The following is a 19,439-nucleotide window of genomic DNA, read 5'->3' on the forward strand; positions in this document are numbered from 1 at the left end:
CTTGCAGCCCACTTCCCGGCCCATATTCCCTTCCCAGCCCACGTAATAGTTTTTCTCAATCCTGCTTTTAATAAAACAATGATCTGCGATTTGCGCAGGGGATCTTCCTGGCATTGAATTTGAATAACCCATCAGCATTTTGCTTCCAAACTTCTAATCGACCTTACCTTTTCTTTTCTTTTTTTTGTGAAGTTTGGTGGGGGATTTGAACTCGGGTATCATTAGGTCGAGTATATGTCTTAACCAACTCGGCTAAGGGGAGACATTCAACCATATTGAATAATGATCAGTCCTCTCAACATGAAAACTGATTATTAATGCCAATTAATCACTTCCATAACCTGAAAATTGCTGCTAATTACACAAGACGGCCTAACTCATGACTTTTGTCAATCTATATATATTTTAAGAAAACTTTGTGAATCCAAGCTACGGGTAAATCCTATCCTCTGCATCGGGTCCTTCATTGCCATCCCCTGTCAACTAAATGACTAGATGAGTTGTGATTAGAAACAAAGGTGAAAGGTCTGCATTACATTTCTTATACTTCTTTGTTCCAAATTTGGACTATAATCCTAATCAAAGCACTACAATTATCAGAAATCTCAGCACTCTCAAATCAATAATATTTTTCGTTTTGGGTTTATTTATTTATTTTGGATAGATCAGGCACGTACAACTTCATTTTTCTGAATCGTCCCCAACAATATTTGAGCCTCGAAAAAACTGCGTTGAATGAAAGATGCTTGAGGTTTTTCTTATAAACGATGTAGAAATACAAGTTTGACACTCTCCCCCATTTATAAACTGAGTTATGTTATACATAACAAATAAACAGGCAGAAACCCGTCCAATTGAAGTGTAGACCCTAAACCCTAAACAACAATTTATTTTTCCATTCACACAAAAGGAGCACCCAGTTTTAGTCCCTTAGACCAAGTCAAAGGTCAAACATTATTCAGTTTACTAATAAATTATAAAAGTCCAACTCCTTCTGTCCCCTTTGTCTCTCTCCTTAAACAAAGCAGGGTTTTTCGGTTCCTCTGTTTTAGGGTAATATCGCGTAGGAGCAGATCCCTTCTGGTTTCCTCTGCAGCACAACATGTCAAACATAATGACAAATCTACGTGGCATAGCATGGTTGGATAACCTAAACAATCACAATATAAAGATTAAGGAAAAAAATTGAACCAATGTATGTAAATGTCCTTCCCTTCTCCTAAACTCCCTCTGTTTGTCAAGAGTCTCTGGTAAAATGGTTAAAATATCGTTATGTCTGTTATTTTAAAACGTTATTACTGTGGTTCTCCCTGTGAATTCGCTTCGTCGGCTTTGTTATTGACCCTGTCTTTGCTTTTGTTCATGAAGATTACGGTTTTCTTCTTATCAAGTTTTCCTCTTTATACTTCTTTGCGTAATAATTCACCCACTCTGTTCTGTTATTTGATTACAAGCTTTGCATTTTTTACCTTAAAACGCTCTTCAGAGTCATTAATGAAGGGCTCCGTAAGAGGAAGCAACAGAGCTGCAGGTCGCCTAATCAATAACGATGATAACAATAACAATGAAGATGATGAAAGCACCATCTCCTCCACCTATAGTCCAATTCTGACCTCCAACGCAGCCTCGCCTTTCCACGACCCATCATCGTCGCCATTTGCCGAATCACCATGGTCTAGTCATACGAATTCAAACCCGTCTCCATTTGTGGACAGTAATTTCTCTCCTAATGTCCTTATGGGATCATTGGTGCGGGAAGAAGGACACATATATTCATTAGCCGCTACTGGGGAACTTTTGTATACCAGGTCCGATAGTAAGAACATTCGCGTGTGGAAGAATCATAAGGAGTTTTCTGGGTTTAAATCGAATAGTGGATTGGTTAAGGCAATTGTGATTGCAGGGGAGAAGATACTTACAGGACACCAAGATGGGCAAATCAGAGTATGGAAGGTTTCGTCCAAGAATCCGAGTTCTCATAAGCGGATAGGGACATTGCCTTCTTTTAAAGATTCTATCAAGAATTCGATGAAACCGAGTAATCATGTGGAAGGTAGACGCCATAGAAATGGGTTGTGGTTGAAGCATTTCGATGCCATTTCGTGCCTTAGCTTGAATGAAGATAAAACTCTGCTTTACTCTGCTTCCTGGGACAAAACTCTCAAGGTTTGGAGAATCTCGGACTTCAAATGCCTCGAATCGATCCCTGCTCATGATGATGCTGTTAATTATGTTGTAGCTGGCTTTGATGGCCTCGTCTTTACAGGATCCGCCGATGGTATGCATACTATTCTCTAAATTTGCATAACTTCTGTACCAAAGTTAGAGCGCCAAGTATTAATTACACGGCCTTGACTATCAACTACATATTAAAGCCACAATCAATCGGCTTTTCCTTTCCAAAACGAAGAAAGTGAAATTCTTTGAACATAAAATGGTGATTTAATCGACTGTTTCTCGATTTGATTAACTAAATTTGCTCATAACAGGGACTGTGAATGTGTGGAGAAGAGAAATGCAGGGGAAAGGAACAAAACACTTCTTTTCCCAAACACTATTAAAGCAAGAATGTGCAGTTACAGCATTGGCTGTGAATCCAGACGCCACAGTAGTCTACTGTGGCTCATCCGACGGGGTTGTTAACTTCTGGGAGCTTGAGAAACACCTCTCACATGGCGGTGTATTAAGAGGCCATAAATTGGCAGTCCTATGCTTGGTCACGGCAGGGAATCTCGTCTTCAGTGGCTCAGCTGATATGGGTATATGTGTATGGAGAAGAACAGACAGCCAACACGCTTGCTTGTCTATTTTAACCGGCCACAACGGGCCTGTGAAGTGGTTGGCTGTGGAGACAGATGAAGGATCAGGTTCCTGAGAGCCAAGGTGGACTCTGTACAGCGGGAGCCTTGACAAGTCTGTGAAAATGTGGCGTGTATCGGAGAGAGCGCCATCAATGGTGAATAATCAGCATCATCTTCATGATCCAATGGAACCAAACACATTGCCGGATGCACCTAGCTTCTCTGCTCAAGGGAGGATTAGCGTGAGGAAGCATTAGGAGGAAAGTGCCTAGTACATGTTTGTACTTGTGAATGTGATAAATAAAATTTGGTGCAAAAGATGAGGAAGGTGAAATTAATTTAGATTGTGGTTGTTCATTGTGGTTTTGGATCATTGAATATCAATGTTAACTCGCTGGTTTGGGGCTTCACTGGGTCAGGCAACCTGCGGGCAGCTCAAGGACAACCCGTTACCTCAAACTAGACTTGTTTGATGAAAGAGCTGAATTCAGGCTTATTTTGAAGCTCGTTTTGTCAAATGGTCCAATGGTATAATTAGTTGGGCCCTCATCCAAATGAAGCGAATAATCTACTTTCAAGTTTCAACTCCTTCGTTATCCAGAGTTTCTGACTTCCCTCTCTACCCCTCCCCCATCTCTCCTCCCTCTTCCAATTACACTTCATCCCCTCCCCTGCCACCACCACCTTCCTCAGAGCCGCCACCACTGTGGGATAGAATATTTACAACTTCTTCACAGCCTCCTATATGGTCAATTTCGATTGGAGCTGCCGTATTTTATCTCCAACTAGCCTAGGCTTAGGCTTGCGTTGGAGATGCCGATTATCATTATGGTTCGGAGAATTGGCACCAAATTGATTTTGAGTTGACCCGAGGGCTACCCGACCTTTGATTTCTACTTTCTAGCATAGTTTTACTAGATTTTATGTGGGTGTGTTACTGCTTCTTTTTTGTGTGCAAGTCGACAGTTGATTAATCAACAAAAATGGATTGATGTGGTGACTTTGCTATGGGGTTTGTCATTTGTTCTTCTGCACTGCGCTGCTCTCTCAGCTCTGTGGAAATGCTAGAGTTTATTGTTGGTCATAAAACGGGCTTAATGGGCCGGGCTCGAGCTTTGGTTCTGTTTCACGAGCCGAGCCCGAGCTCCAATTTTTTAGGCCTTATGGAGCTCGAGCCAATCTCGGAACGCAGTTTCTGTGATGTAAACCTGTAAAAACATACCCCACTGGTGACTGGTACTTGGTCCATTGAGTGCAGCATGTAGTTACAGAGGCAACTATGATATGATGATTCCTTGCCCATTCACGCAAGACTTGCACCGTTTCCTACTCTTAACAATATTCCTATCAGAGACTGACGCGACCCAGCCGGCGGTGGTCCGGACCCCACCACCCTATGCGATGCCAACATCACAAGGCCACCACCTTATACAAAGACAAAAGTTCCCTCCCCAACCTTTTTTTGGACCCCACCTGCCTCTTGAACCTTTTTCCGCCAACAAACCAAAGACACGGAAGAAATATGAAAAAGAAATTCCAACTGACATAAACCCAACAAAAATCCTTGGGAAAAAAACACTCTTGCAGATTCCATCTTCAAATATTAGCCTTGGATTAGGTTAATATTTTTCTGGGTTTTGCTTTAATTTCAATTTTGAACTGAAAAGAGCTTTCGATTCTCATGATATTATCTTCTTCTTTACTCTTCTTGCTTGTTGAGGAGGTGTTTGTGGTACAGGAATAATAAGAACAAGATAATGCCGCCGGAGAGCAAATCGGTACCTGCTGTTGAGGATGGGATACAGTACTCGTTTGCCATGGAGTACACTGGCCCGCCGCTTCATTATGGTATTCCCCGAGCTGTTCCCATCAACGTTGACATGATTCCGGTGGCGGCAGTGGTTCCGCAGCCCTCACTCTCGGAGAAACACTCCTTACCAGTGGTCAAGCCGATTATGTCCTCTGATCCAATGACCCTGAAGTTGTCCAGGGAGCTCAAGCCCATGGAATCTCCTACATCTGTCATCAGTTTCGACCACAGAGCCGCCGGCAGTTGTGACGCGTCGAAGGATCTAGCGTTGGGAACCGAGATAACGGTGTCTCCGACTTCCGTGATTGCGTTTGAAGAGAGTGAGGCGGAGAATCACCGGGATTGCGGCTTGTCTGGGGAGCTCAGTAGCTCCGGCCCGTTGGAGTTCACGAATGGGTGCTGTGGGCATTCCAATGAGTTCCTGTCTAACGCAACTGGGAGCTCGAGCACGATTGAGTTCTCTGATAGTTTGGACAAGTCGAGGGAGAGCTCCTCCAGGTTGAAGGTTTCAATAGATTTGAATCAGGTGCCAGATTGGGAATCGAACGAGTCTTTGTTGAGCTTGGATTACCCCTCCTCACGTGTCACCGGTGACTGTAATAATGAATCCAATTCCAAGCCGGCCCAGGTCGTCACTTTCCGCGATGTAGAGTCCGACGATGGTATTGTCGATGATGATTTTGTTCAAAATGAGAGGCAGGTTGTGCGGGTCAGAAGAGAGGTCCAAAGTAAAGGGAAAAAAGGGGCGTGTTATAGATGCCTTAAGGGGAGCCGATTTACAGATAAGGAGGTTTGCATCGTTTGTGATGCAAAGTATTGTAGTAATTGCGTGCTTCGAGCTATGGGGTCGATGCCTGAAGGGAGGAAATGCGTTACTTGCATTGGTTTTCCTATCGACGAGTTGAAAAGACGGGGCTTGGGGAAGTGTTCGAGGATGTTAAAGAAGTTGCTTAATGAGTTGGAGGTAAGGCAAATAATGAATGCTGAGAAGTTCTGTGAAGCAAATCAGCTGCCACCTGAGTATGTTTTTGTGAACGGGACGCCTCTTTGTCACGAGGAGTTGGTTATTCTGCAAACTTGTGCGAACCCACCGAAGAAGTTTAAACCTGGAAACTATTGGTATGACAAAGTATCTGGTCTTTGGGGGAAGGTGAATATATGTACAGTGTTGGACAGAGATTGACTACTGTTTTTCTTTTTCTTTGTGTTTCCTTTACCTCATTCTTGATCTTGATTGTCGCCCTGAATTTCAACAGGAAGGACAGAAGCCTTCTCAGATTATAACTCCCCATTTGAATGTTGGAGGTCCTATCAGGGTGGATTCTAGCAATGGGAATACACAAGTCTTCATAAATGGTCGAGAGATTACCAAAGTAGAGCTTCGGATGTTACAGGTAAGACGTAGAAAATTTGGGGAAAATAATGGAAACCGATTAGGGTATGAGATTTGTGACCATGATATTGAACATTGCAGTTAGCTGGGGTTCAGTGTGCTGGAAACCCTCACTTTTGGGTGAATGAGGATGGATCATACCAAGAAGAAGGGCAGAAAAATACTAAAGGTTACATATGGGGCAAGGTATTGTCTCTGTTTGAAGTTGCTTTGAGTCTGCTTGCATTCCCTTCAACCCACCATTGGCAAATCCTTAATTAGATGCTTATTACTCACTATTGTATATCTTTCAGGCTGGAATGAAGCTCATTTGTGCTGTCCTGTCACTACCTCTTCCTTCTAAATCTTCGAGTCCTTTTGGAGAATCAGTGAGCAGTCTTAATTGCAGAAGTGTGCCTGACTACTTTGAGCAGAGAGCACTTTATAAGCTTCTATTAGTCGGATATAGTGGGTCTGGAACCAGCACCATATTTAAACAGGTAGTTTGTCTTTGAATCTCAAGCTCTCAGAAATTTTCCATGTCGCCAATCCATTTGCATCTGTTTAATCTAGAAATATATTTAGTACATTAGTATTGACTGCCATCAAAATTTAAGAAATGCGAAGAGAGGTTTGGATTTTTCCTTGCTGGAGCATTCCTATCTACTATGTGCATCGTGTTACTTCCTTATTTCATTTCTAGGCAACTTAGTAGATGTGCTATGGTGTACTCTTTTTGTTCCACTCCTGCATTACTAGTGGTATTTAGCTGCCTTCCCATCCTGCTTGTTGGAGAAGTTCTTAAATTTTTTTTGTGGTAATGTACAATTTTTCCTGAGGTTATTTCATTCTCCAAGGTGTGTTTTGGCTTTTGACTAATAGTAAAAATGCTATTTTTTAACATTTCTAGCTCTTTCTGGTCTCAATTTCATTGGTAATCATAATTACAATATGATTTTTTTCTGGTGGTGTTGCTGATTTGGTGTTGATTTCAATGCATCTCTTAGGCTAAGATTCTCTACAAAGATGTCCCTTTCTCAGAGGATGAGCGTGACAACATTAAGTTGACTATCCAGAGCAATGTGTATGGTTATTTTGGTATACTTCTTGAGGGTCGTGAGCGTTTTGAGGAAGAAAGTTTGGCTGAAATGAAGAAAAAGCAGTTTGCTCATGAAACTGACCAAATCGGTATAGTTACACAATGATTTTCTTGTTGCCATATTTCCTTGACTCGTACATTTTCGTGTACCCATACTTGCCCATGTAATATTGCAATATGCCTTCACTATATGTACCTTAAATTACAAGCAGGGTAACCTTGTAGTCATCGTTACATTCATTATCAAATGCAATCTAAAGCTTATTTTTGGTTAATAACAGGAAGTGCTGATAAAAATGATGGCAAAACAGTCTATTCCATTGGGCCAAGGCTCAAAGCATTCTCTGATTGGCTTCTCAAGACTATGGTGACAGGCAATTTGGAAGCCATTTTTCCTGCTGCCACACGTGAGTATGCACCTTTGGTGGAGGAGTTATGGAAGGATCCAGCAATTCAGGCCACTTACAACAGGAGAAATGAACTGGAAATGCTACCCAGTGTTTCCAGTTATTACTTGGAGCGGGTAAGACTAGTTTGCACATTTTCATGCTTTATTTAATTTATAAAATGAATACATTTGGAAGAACACTTTTGCTTTTCATTATTATATGCGCGAGTTTGTTTTTATTTTTCTGAAGCCTATCATTGCAATGTGTAATGGTGCTCCTTGTCACGATATGAGAAAATTCTCTTTAGAAGTGAAGTTTATCATTCAAACGTAGTTCCTTTGTCATGCTCTTCTTTTGTGCTTTCTATCAATCTCAACCACACTTTTGGTTATGCTTATAATCATGTGTTGGTGAATAAGATGATTATACTGTAACTAACTCTTGTGGACGACAATGCTTCAGGCTGTTGATGTATTAAGAACAGATTATGAACCATCAGACTTGGATATTTTATATGCTGAGGGTGTTACGTCATCAAATGGGCTTGCTTGTCTGGACTTCTCATTTCCTCAGTCAGCGCATGATAAGAATACTGATTCAGCATATCAGAATGACTCTTTGTTTAGGTAGTTGCATACATTAATATATTGTAGTTGCATGCTTATAGGCTAAGTTATAGTTTCATATTCATGTCTTTCATTTGGTCAAGTACTCTTATTATGGTTTCATTAGAAAGAACTTAATAATTGTTGAGTCAACTCATGTACGCAAGTTAATTATATTGTTAGAATTAGAATACGTTCACGAATCTTCTAGACAGTATCATGTGGGTTGTCAATTTATTCTTCAGTAAACATTTAGTCTTTGACCGTCCGGGAAACTGATTGATCCGGCAATTGCCAAACACACACCCACTTAGCAAGACATGACATATTTCTTTTGGAGCAACTTTTTATTACCATTACTAAGTGATTCGGAGTCTCAGACTCCAATTTCATGCTATAATGTCTGATTTATGGAAGACGTAAAAGTGTGTGACTCCCTTAACAAAATGTTTGATTTCATCTCACTAAGCTGCTTGGGTAGTATTAACTGGCATGAATTCTATGTTCTCATTCTTCTTTCTTTGGACTTGCTACATAAACCGTAAATTAGTGAGTACTGTGATCTTCATCTCCGGTCCCTCCAAACAATTTTTACATATGTTCTTCCCTTGACATATTTGTTGTGTGGTTGGTTCTCAGGTATCAGCTAATCAGAGTACATGCTAGAGGGCTTGGAGAAAACTTTAAGTGGTTGGATATGTTTGAAGACGTTGGAATGGTTATTTTCTGTATTTCCTTGAGTGATTATGACCAGTTTTCGGTTGATGGGAATGGGAGTTTGACTAACAAAATGTTGCTTGGCAAGAAATTATTTGAGAGCATTGTTACACATCCGACTTTTGAACAGATGGACTTCCTTCTAATACTAAACAAATTTGATCTCTTTGAGGAAAAAATAGAAAGGGTACCATTGAGTTGTGTTGACTGGTTTGATGATTTTCATCCTTTGGTGAGCCGTCATCGGCCCAACAGCAGCAGCAACAGCATCAATAATAGCCCCTCGCTCGGGCAGCTGGCTTTCTACTACATTGCAGTCAAGTTCAAAAGGCTATATTCTTCTCTCACTGGGCGGAAGTTGTATGTTTCACTGGTGAAAGGGTTAGAGCCTAAGAGTGTTGACGCTGCACTTAAAAATGCGAGGGAAATTTTGAAGTGGGATGAAGAGAGAACCTACTTCAGTCATAGTGAGTATTCAAATTACAGCACTGAGGCAAGCTCCTACTCTCCATAAGGTAAGCAAACCAGTAATAGGCTTGTCTATGGATCCTGGCCCTGTATAACACCTGCCATTGCCACTGTATATATATTTCTTGGCATGTAAATGAAGATTATTATGCTGAATCTACAACAGCTATAAGATTTTTCTACATGTATTAGGTATCATTCTGAATGTCACATGGCCGTGGTGCATTTGTTAGGGCAGCGGCACAAGTTAGTGTGAACGAAATGTATTAGATCTCTCATTATTATACGGTGAAGCAGACTGATTATTTTCTTCTTATCATGTTCATGTAACTTGGCTGTATTTGCCAGCATGCAAAAATATTGATAGGTCAACATGAGAATTAGTTTGGTCCCCTTAGTAGAGGATAAAGGGATGTCCATTGCTCTTCAATTTGATGCCCTACTGTTACTGTTTTTTTCTTTGATTGGGAGAAATTCTGTAAGGTGTGAAAAGAATCACTTCTCTACCTGACTCCTTGTTATAGAAAATCACTTCTCTACTTCTTGTAGGTGGGAAAATGTGGATACGTTTATTTCCAGACAAACAGGTTGGACTCTTGAGTCTTGTCCTGAACAGTTCGCTAGAGAAATTCAATTTGAACAGAATCCTCGGGCTTTTCCAATTCCAATTGGAGAGGTTTTTAAGCTGAATATACAAATTCATTAAATGATCCACAGTACATAGCTTTTCACTTGTGCTTAAACCAATACAATGTCCAAATGATGAATGGACAATAAATTACATCTGATTAAAACAGGTTCTTCACTTTCTGTGTAAGTTGCACAATTGAGTACAACAACAATGAAGCTATATGTGTATAAGCAATGTCACAGGTGACTTGTATATAATGCTGTATGCTCTGAAGACAGTTGATCCCCAAAACTCTCCGATGAGGCCCCCGGAAATTGAACAAACAAAAGAACCAAGTGATGTCAGTTATCGACATAACTGTATCGAGCCTGCTCCCCCATACTTAGTAAAATGTTCTTAATAGCCCAACCCATCCCTTCCATTTCATCAGTCAAGAGGTGCATATCCGCTTCTGAATACTGCTTGCTATCATCAACCAATTTAATCCACTCCTTAAGATCGGAGTCCGAGTAATCACTAACTTCAAGATTGATCCCCCATCTATTCTGGTTCAAAAGGAGGACCTTGCGAATGTAGCATGCCTATGCAACAACAAATAAGATGGATTATGTTTTATCATTACTGATGCAGTTCAAGGACAAATTCAGTTACAAACAGTCGTTTCAACCATTTATCGCCATATATTGACATTTTCAGGAATAGTCAGTTGAAGTAAATTCCTACCTGCAACAAACCCATGATGACATCTGCAGTCTCAGCCCCTTCACGTACACAAAGAAGCAAACCATGCTAAAATTCACCATTGAAAATAAACGAGACAAATCAGAGAGAGAGAGAAGAGAGGTGGAGGGGGGGGGGGCGGCGGGGGAGAGAGATTCTCCATAATTATAATTATGAGTTGGGAAGCGTTTCCTTCACTAAACTTACAAGTGTAGTTCTGGAAAATCCACTGCAAAATTTCTCCATGCATATGAAGTAATAATCCTTGCCAGTCAAAGCATGCATTGCCATCATTGATAACTTAGGTATCTGACTCTCAGTGTTTAAGAACCCTATTCTGATAGGACAGAACTCCATGCCTGGTCAAAATTTCAGCTGTCAGTTTAAGCTCCATTAATAATGTGCATAAACCTACAGCATCCAATATCAAACGGCAACAGTAAAAACAGGGGATAAAGCTCACCTTTAGATAGTAGGTTGATTCCATCCTTTTTACTAACTTCAGCAGGGGAAGGCACGTACCGCAAGTCGATCCATGTATTAAGTATGATTTCAAGCCTATCCTGTGTATTGAAACAAAAGGCAAAATCATATGCTAAACATCGTCTCATAAAGAAAGTTTCTTCTTTATGCCCAAAAAGAGACATATCTTATGCATACACGCCCAAGAGATGACCATCTTTTAAGAGAGAACAGCTGGCCGACAAAAATATTTTGGTCCTTGTCAATGTGGTCTTATGTATGCGTGTGTTCAACTTTTTATGTATAGAGACGACAGGATAACGAAATTGCCTCAAAGCATTGTTTGTCAAAATAACTTGTTCAGAACTCTCACTCAGGAGGATTGTTTTGCAATTCTTGTAGACTGGAAAATTGCTTTTTATGAAGAAATGATCACATCAAGTTCCCAAATAATCCCATGTTCATTAACGATTCACCTTAGTCAATGTTTGCAGATGGACATGCTTGAGTCCTTGATATATTCCAAACAGGTCAACTGCTGAGAAAATGGGATAGAGAATGAAAGGTAAACCTGCAAGCAATCTTGCATACAATAATTGGTTAGAGAAGTATGCAAAAATAAATGTCCTTCAAAAATTCAGCAAAGGCATAAAGCTCGGGCAATCAAAAGAAAGTACAAGCAGAAAGCAAGAGACTGTTTTTTTATAATTAAATGTTATTGTCATGCATGCTGCTCTATAATTTGAAACTAGAATCTGAAAAACAAAAAACAAGAGTAAATGGAAGTAAATGATAGTGTATGCGTGATAAACATAGTTGCATAAGCATCAGTGGACGTGTCAAGCATGTATCAGCTTATTGAATATTCATCATCATCAAAGCCTTTGTCCCAACTCACAAACAGTTTGAGATCTACAAATTTAATCATATTGAGCCTAAACGAAAGTATTACTGCTGTTGATAGAGATGAAAGGAGGGGAATTCTTTGTGTGGCCTAGACCAAATGGTTCAGGGTAAAGGCTTGTCAATTGATTAGAGATACTCGGATCATAAGCATCAAATGGGTGGACTGCAGTGATTCTAATTGAAAAATCGAAACAATACCAGTTTAAGAGATTTATAATAATTCACCTTTGATTGCTCTTGAACAGCATATTCAGAAGTGCAGCAAGCATGAGACCAAGGTTGTCAAAGCACACAGATTGTATCTGAAACCCAAACCAGAACCTCCAAGGTTAGGCATGCCCTTAGCAGTTGGTGAAATTAGCACAAGTAGAAAGATGCCAAATGAAAAACAAGAATCATGACAAAAACCATAACCTGTGCCTTAGCAGAAACTTCACCAAGGTTATCTGCAATTGCAAAGCTTCGATGAACAGCAGACTGCATGCACAGACTTGCAACATCACTAATCATATAGTTTATATATAAGTTCATGGCTATCATGAGTGAAAGAATATTGGCTTCCTGGAACCAAGTGTTTCCAAATTAAGATCCAGGAAATGAGCGTAGCAGGAAAGTAAATAGTATGTAAAAGAAACTTGGACGTCATGGTCAGGGAAACATAGTCTATGCACGAAATTAAAAATAGTTAATGGAAGATATCTCTAAGCTATCAATAAGTTACTCTGTATTAGTGGTCACAATGTTAAGGCCTAGCATCATTCCCACAAAAGAAATGGGAAAAAGAACAAAATTGTGATCCCACAAACAGAGAGTGTATAAATTCCCTTCCTGTGGATAAGCAACGTAAAATAACTACAAAAACAAATGCGCATAAAACTTAACATATTTATAAACAACTAGTTAAAAAGTTCAAACAAGTGCAACTTGTTTTGCATAATAATAATCACAACATATTTACATGGTAGAAATCTTTACCGCTGTAGCTAAGTAGCACGCCAGGCTTATTTGTTTTGCAATATTCGCTACTGATGCAAGAAGCAAGAAGTATTTCGGAATTGCAGGAGTTAGCAGCTCAAGCCCAATACTCAGACTGAACAGAACAGATGTCGCAAACCTAACTCTCTTCAAATGAAATAAACCAAAAAGAGAGAGTGAGAAAGAAGAGCAAGAATTCATTACAGCATTGAAGGGGAGTTCAAATGCATATATCAAAACACTGCATTTCTTGTTTGAAATTCTACAATCACAAATTTAAAACAGTACACTGTATTTTGAGATTTCTTGCGACTGTCAGAACTGCAAAAAGAGAAGTTTCTAAAAATTGAACTTCGGAAAAACTAAAGCTTACCTTCAAATTGGTGTCAAAGGCAGATGCTAGGCTAGCAGTATAGACGCACCTACATAGCCGACCAAGTCCATCCTTCAAGACCCAGTTAAGGGCAGCCGCCGATGGAAGTGACTGAGAGTATCCAATTCCTATAGCCTGAAACATTGCCTAATAGCATTCCATTCCCACAGAATAAGTAATTATATGACAACGGTGTGAAAAAATTATGAGGATGATTTGATAAGATATCAGCTTCACTATGCTTTCAAAATCATGTGATGGTAAAAGCCTAGAGAAAAAGAGCCTCAATCCTCAATGAACCATTAAAGTAGCATGTTTTAACCATGAGGGTAATCATAATCATGACACACTTTCAGAGCTCAATTCTTTTTTAGAGAGAACCATTAGGGTGTCACCTTGAGCTTTTGCAGTATCTCAAAAACAAGCAAATATCAATCCACCATGCAAAACAAATAAAAGTTCAAAGATAATCACTAAGATTCAAAATCAATTACCTGCGTCGCTAGAACCTGAGACGCGGAGCTAAAGACCCGATGCAAGAGCTTCCACTTAACATACCCCATGTAATTATCCGGAACTTGTTTGGGAATAAAGAAGTTTCTAATCCCCAGACTGGCATCCCGAAACAATTGACGGAACCCATCATTGAAATCGATGGAAAACGACCCCGCTCCGCCATCCACCCCCAGCAACCGCAGGCAACTCCCGTCCCAAACGTATCTAGAAACCCTACCGGACCTTCTAATCACCACCGGGAGTCGCGCCGCGTCCTCTCCGGGCAAGTGTCCCTGATCAAGGCCTTCTTCCGGGTTGGATCCAATCGAGGTTCTCAATGAATTCGTAAAAGCTAGGGTTTTAGGAGAGAACTTGTTCGGTTTTTTGAAGACGGAATTGAGGTTGATGAGTTTGATTTCTCGGGATTGCCATTGAAGTGGAAAGTAGTGAGAATTCGAGGGTGCGTATAGAAACGATTGCATGAGAATTAGAAACGGAAACCCTTAAAAATTTCTGGAATTGAAAGAGTTCACTACGGCCAGTCGTTGCTCTTTCCCGCCAAATCCTCGAGCTTTTTCAAAAGGTTTCAGGAACTTGTCTTGCTGGCCTGGTCTCGTGTATGGAAGTTGGGAGGATAACTCACGCACTGCACGCCCTGACTCCTGCCTATAGAAGAGTCGAGTTAACGACGGATTCTCTATGAGCTTAGAGATTCTAATGGGATTGTTCTATGCAGTGGTCGCCTCCTGATGCTGATGATAGGCGGTGCATGCGGTACCTGAACAGCGAGTATTAGGCTGGGAGAGGAAACGGCAAGCATTGAGACTCCGACCCGGCCCAATATTCCATAAGAATTGATGGGCTAGGGCTCAGCCCAATATAGCATGAGATGGATGGGCTGCGTTTCGTCTGATGAGCCCACAGAAAGGCTCACTGTGATAACCCAAGTCCAAAGGAGAAAAGTCTATTATATGTTTAGTAATGGTTACATTTACGCACGAAGAGGCAAAAAAGCAAAATAATCAGGCTAATGATTGAGCACACATTAGTTTCTAATGAAGATCTAATCACAGTCTGTCAGAATATTTAACATCCAAAGAATTATTTATTCAAAGTATACATTAAGTTAACACATTCAAAATAAAATATACAATTGTTTCTAAATCTAAACAATTATTTCTTCGTCCCATGTTTATAAAGATATTGGGAGTTCCGAAATTGATTGTGGTGAGATAAGGTGAGTTGTTGGTGATAAAAGATTTTTGGCACGTCATTAAAAATATTGTGACAATGCCAGTGTGAGAATAAATTTTGATATTTTTCATTAATATCAATTAGTTTTTGATGAATTGATTTTTTAAAAAATATAAATGAAATAGTAATAAAATTGATTGACGCCAAAAAATACAGTCAACCGTATTGTGTTAGAAGTGATAGTAACCACTTGCAGCTTTAGTTTCAGCTTCGAACTTACCATATTACAATGATATTGTAACGCACCATTCGACCAAAAACTTTTTTTCCTGAATGCAAAACCGGTGCGTTGAATGTTCAAACACACTGCGAAACGTGCCTGCCAATTAGAAGATGCATGCGAGGGAATCATATTCGGCAGGAAAAAGTCCAAAAAGAAAAGCACAGGTTTTCAAATCTGAAGTGTAGGCGGGGGCAGGAGACGAATTGTCAGTTGCTATGGGCGACCAAACAAGCTGCCTGGTGTGCAGTGAATAACAGTCAAACATACATACATACATGCATATAGTCTACTACACTCTGTCCATCTCCTCTTCTTTTCTCGAGAGCGACGCATGATTGTGTTTGCCGGAGACCTGCACAGTGGCCGCGCGTGCCACGGAGAGAATCAACCTACTACTCCCGGTTCTTCCAACTGACAGCTGTCCCTCTTTCCTCTGGACCCCACCCTTGAATATTAAAACTTTGAAAATCGATCGTGACGGTAGATTAGATTATCAGTGGGCTTGATCAAGGAAGCTGTCAATGGTAGGGAGAAGGGGTGTGTGTGTCCGAAGAAGGAAACAGTTTTGTTTGGTAATGGGAACAGTCGAGCGCGAAATCCGGCAGTTGATTGGTAAAGGAGGAGTAATCTGATGCGGACATGACGCCTTCCGAAATCAGAGGGGAGGACCAATTATTGCATCCCACGCTTCCCCGACATATATGATTGTTTCGGTACTGTCCTACACTTCCACTCAATCACTTTCCCTCTCTTCTACTCTATCATACAAATTTTCTTCCGTTATTACGACATCTCCAACCATGTGCCCAAAATGGATGATCCTGAGAAGGACTTGTGTGCATTTTATGCCATTATGTATATGTCCTATCATCGGTGCACCAAGAATTTTTTTTTTTTTTTAAAAATCATCAATGTACAGTACTTGACTTAACAAATTCAATGATATATTTAATTAAATTTATCGCGACATGACGTGATAATTCTAGCATGTAGCCCAACAGGTTTATTTAGCTTTATTCCATTTGTTTATCTCAAAATTTATTGTTTTAATATAAATTCAATTGTTTTTTAAAACACAATTTATAATTCATTATTTTAGTTCTAAATCCATTGTTTCTGAAATTCAATTAAAAAAACAATGGAATTAAGATCCACCCGATAAAATTCATCGACAATAAAATCTTGTTAGAAAAAGTTTTATTATGCGTTGATTCTGAATATGTAATTTTTTAAAAATCTAACATGTATTTCGAGAGTTAAAATGTCTTAAAATTTCGTTTAAGAAACTTAACTCTTTTGGCTTGGGCTATCAATATATGGCTTACCTAGCACCACTATAATTCTAAACAATACAATATAAATTCAAAATACTCGATATTTCAATCGCGATGAATTTAATTTTAAAATACATAGATTCCCACTATTTCTACCAAAAATCGATTCTGGAGGATACCGATTCTAACATCACTCCAATTACATCTCTAATTTTAACATAACATCTAATATTTTAATATTTTTCAATATATTAAAATAAAAAAATGGAGAAAATAAGATTAAGGAGAGTGAAAACAAAATGGAGTACTCTTTAGAGTTAGAGCACTCCAAATTGGAAGAGGTATTCAAAATAAGTTTTAAGCCATTTTGGGTACTCATTGAAAATACTCTTACCCGCTTCACATCTTCAAGTTTTGTCTTCTTTTGGCTCCTTTGATTAGCCACTCAATAAGACTAGTCAGAGCAATTGGAATAGGCAATATTTGTTTGTCCATGGATTCTAGATCTTTTAAATTTGATGACCCATGGACTCAAATTTTGGCACAAAAATAATTTTTTAATTTCTCATTTCTGATGGGCTAAGCAACATGGCATGGAATCATGCTTGCCCACATATTGACTTCACTTGGACTCACCTCAACTATCACACTCACTAGTCACAACAACACAAAAATTTATATAGGGTCCCACATCTATTATACAAAAAAACAAGCCAACAAATTTATATGTTGTATCAATACATTTTGTTGGTCCAATCACATTATCAAAATACCTAATCACATCAACAAAACACATTCTCCAATACATTTTGTTGACCCCAACAAAACCACACCATTGTTATTGCTAACGTACACTACTCACTAGTGTTTTCTTGTATTTATATTTTATTTGTAGTATATGGTTTGCAAATTTGTATAGGATCATGTGAAGAAGCCCACATAATCAATTCATTGGAATTTTTTAGAATGACAAGTACATTAAACTTGTCTTGATATGGATGATGGTGTTGGACTTGAACACACTAATCAAGAGACGAGCCTTGCGGAAAAAACAAAGCTGAAGATTATAATTCCCTTCTCATTGTCGAATTATTTACATTTCTTCAAACATATGAGCACATTTTTCTTAGTGATTTTCAATTTTCTAGCACGTGATCGTACAATTGTTGCAAGCTACTACTACCATTGAGTATTGAGAAATCATAACTATTAATGTACGAGCTATGTCAATTGCTCACCGTTCAACTCACGATGGGGAGGCTCACCGTTCAACTCACGATGGGGAGGGTGAAGGGGCAAAGTGGATAAATAGCGATTTGGAGTCAGAGGTGACTTCGAGGCGACGACGAACGGAGATTCGAACTATTAAGGTTGAGATACGTATAATCTTCAACTACTATTAGATCACATAAATAGTACTTACACTGTAAATTTGATTTTGATCGATGTCTACGTCTGGCGGCATATGAATATCTTCCATTATTGGAGAGTAAAAACCCTAAATTGGTTGTAATGTTTTGAATGACCGTCCATGGAAGACAAGAGAACAAATAAGTCAAGTGGGTCCTCCATTTCATTGATAATGCTTCCACTAATTCATCACTAGTGCTCTAAAAATTTCAAAAATTTGCACTCACTAGTTTTAAATAAAGACAAAATAAAAAGTGGGTTAGAGTCGGCTAACTGACTAGCTAGCCGACTCTAACAAAGTCGCCATCGGCGTCGGCGCCGAAGCCGACTGAATATATCATATATGTACTCTTGCAACAAAAACTGAACACTGTAAAAGCTGCTCTGTCTATCTTCCCAGTCCCTCCCTGCCCCTGCTACCCTGCTCATATACCCCCTTCAGAACCTACCAGCTTCCCTGTCCACCATACTCTCTCTCTCTCGATAAAACCATCCCTGCTTCTCCCCACAACTTGTTCCTTCTTCTTCGCAACCAGCATTGCACAGCAAGAAAGCTATTTCAAAGCTTTTTTTAATTACGAAAATGACACAGTCGGATTCGGGCGAGAGCAAGCGAACAACCAAGGCCGGGAATCACGGAGCTCCACCACCGGAACAAGAGCAACTCCCCTGCCCACGATGCGACTCCACCAACACAAAGTTCTGTTACTACAACAACTACAACTTCTCTCAACCCCGCCACTTCTGCAAGTCCTGCCGCCGCTACTGGACACACGGTGGTACTCTCCGTGACATCCCCGTCGGCGGCGGTACGCGTAAGAGCGCCAAGCGTTCTCGCACTAACAATCAGTACTCATCCTCCACCGCCGTCACTTCAGCGAATTACGAAGTACAGTCCATGCCGTTGTCCGCTACCCCGGTGTTTTTGCCACTGACGGCAAATCAGGCGTCGAGCGTACAGTTTTGCGATGTGAAGGGGAATGAGAGCTTTACTTCTCTGTTGAACAACAGTGGTCAAGGGGGTTCCGGGATTTTGGCGCTGAGTGGGTTTGGGCTGGGCCTTGGACATGGGTTTGAAGAAGCGGGCTTTGGGCTTGGAAGAGGGATATGGCCTTTTGTTGGTGTAGGAGGAGATGGTGGTGGTGCTGTGAGTGTTGTGAATGGCGCTGGCGGAAATGCTACAGTGACAGGGAATGGGAGTACATGGCAGTACGAGAGTGGTGGAGAATCTGCTGCATTTGTTGGAGGAGATTGCTTTTCTTGGCCTGATTTGGCTATTTCAACTCCTGTTTATGGGCTTAAATGATGATATTTTGGCTCAAGAATGTAATAGTTGTTTTGTCTTGAGAGTCATTAGCTTCTGAAATTAGAGAAAACACTGTGATTTGGTTGGACTATATATGTTGTCTAGTTCACAATATGGTATAATGGTTTGCAGTTTTGTCGCTCTCTCAT

The 19,439-nt window shown here is 40.0% G+C and overlaps 3 protein-coding genes and 1 pseudogene across 4 annotated transcripts; 3 read left to right on the top strand and 1 right to left on the bottom strand.

The window, feature by feature from the left end:
* The first annotated feature begins 1,272 nt into the window (after positions 1-1,272).
* Positions 1,273-3,147, top strand: LOC120012603 (annotated as a pseudogene).
* A 1,130-nt stretch (positions 3,148-4,277) lies between these two features.
* Positions 4,278-9,577, top strand: LOC120013188 (extra-large guanine nucleotide-binding protein 1-like). 2 transcript variants are annotated; one of them, XM_038864919.1, is made up of 9 exons: positions 4,278-4,419; positions 4,540-5,761; positions 5,868-6,005; positions 6,086-6,190; positions 6,298-6,483; positions 6,991-7,171; positions 7,364-7,605; positions 7,934-8,097; positions 8,716-9,577. In XM_038864919.1, the coding sequence occupies exons 2-9, from the start codon at positions 4,559-4,561 to the stop codon at positions 9,305-9,307; spliced, it is 2,811 nt and encodes a 936-aa protein (XP_038720847.1). In that variant the 5' UTR covers positions 4,278-4,419; positions 4,540-4,558; the 3' UTR covers positions 9,308-9,577. The 2 variants fall into 2 exon arrangements, with proteins under 2 accessions (XP_038720847.1, XP_038720846.1); XM_038864918.1 differs by having other exon boundaries at positions 4,296-5,761.
* A 361-nt stretch (positions 9,578-9,938) lies between these two features.
* On the bottom strand, positions 9,939-14,646 carry LOC120011666 (protein root UVB sensitive 4). The gene is made up of 10 exons (XM_038862763.1): positions 13,823-14,646; positions 13,329-13,475; positions 12,956-13,102; positions 12,395-12,457; positions 12,206-12,282; positions 11,551-11,656; positions 11,076-11,175; positions 10,820-10,971; positions 10,616-10,681; positions 9,939-10,473 (listed from the first exon to the last, which is right to left on the bottom strand). Exons 1-10 carry the CDS (start codon positions 14,303-14,305, stop codon positions 10,234-10,236), a joined length of 1,581 nt encoding a protein of 526 aa, XP_038718691.1. The 5' UTR covers positions 14,306-14,646; the 3' UTR covers positions 9,939-10,233.
* A 3,550-nt stretch (positions 14,647-18,196) lies between these two features.
* LOC120012252 (dof zinc finger protein DOF3.4-like) lies at positions 18,197-19,433 on the top strand. Its single transcript, XM_038863589.1, has one exon. The coding sequence runs from the start codon at positions 18,568-18,570 to the stop codon at positions 19,288-19,290; it is 723 nt and encodes a 240-aa protein (XP_038719517.1). The 5' UTR covers positions 18,197-18,567; the 3' UTR covers positions 19,291-19,433.
* Positions 19,434-19,439: the final 6 nt, after the last annotated feature.

The sequence above is a fragment of the Tripterygium wilfordii genome, chromosome 13, assembly GCF_013401445.1.
Source record: "Tripterygium wilfordii isolate XIE 37 chromosome 13, ASM1340144v1, whole genome shotgun sequence".
Classification (NCBI taxonomy): Eukaryota; Viridiplantae; Streptophyta; class Magnoliopsida; order Celastrales; family Celastraceae; genus Tripterygium; species Tripterygium wilfordii.

Bases quoted from the DNA above. Each gene is read 5' to 3' on its own strand.
- LOC120013188 (XM_038864919.1), top strand. From the start codon at position 4,559: ATGCCGCCGGAGAGCAAATCGGTACCTGCTGTTGAGGATGGGATACAG. The intron at 5,762-5,867 runs GTGAATATATGT...GAATTTCAACAG, and splicing joins TATCTGGTCTTTGGGGGAAG to GAAGGACAGAAGCCTTCTCA. The intron at 6,191-6,297 runs GTATTGTCTCTG...TATATCTTTCAG, and splicing joins AAGGTTACATATGGGGCAAG to GCTGGAATGAAGCTCATTTG.
- LOC120011666 (XM_038862763.1), bottom strand. From the start codon at position 14,305: ATGCAATCGTTTCTATACGCACCCTCGAATTCTCACTACTTTCCACTT. The intron at 13,476-13,822 runs GTAATTGATTTT...GAATGCTATTAG, and splicing joins CTCAGGTTCTAGCGACGCAG to GCAATGTTTCAGGCTATAGG. The intron at 11,176-11,550 runs GTGAATCGTTAA...TTCAATACACAG, and splicing joins ATCTGCAAACATTGACTAAG to GATAGGCTTGAAATCATACT.
- LOC120012252 (XM_038863589.1), top strand. From the start codon at position 18,568: ATGACACAGTCGGATTCGGGCGAGAGCAAGCGAACAACCAAGGCCGGG.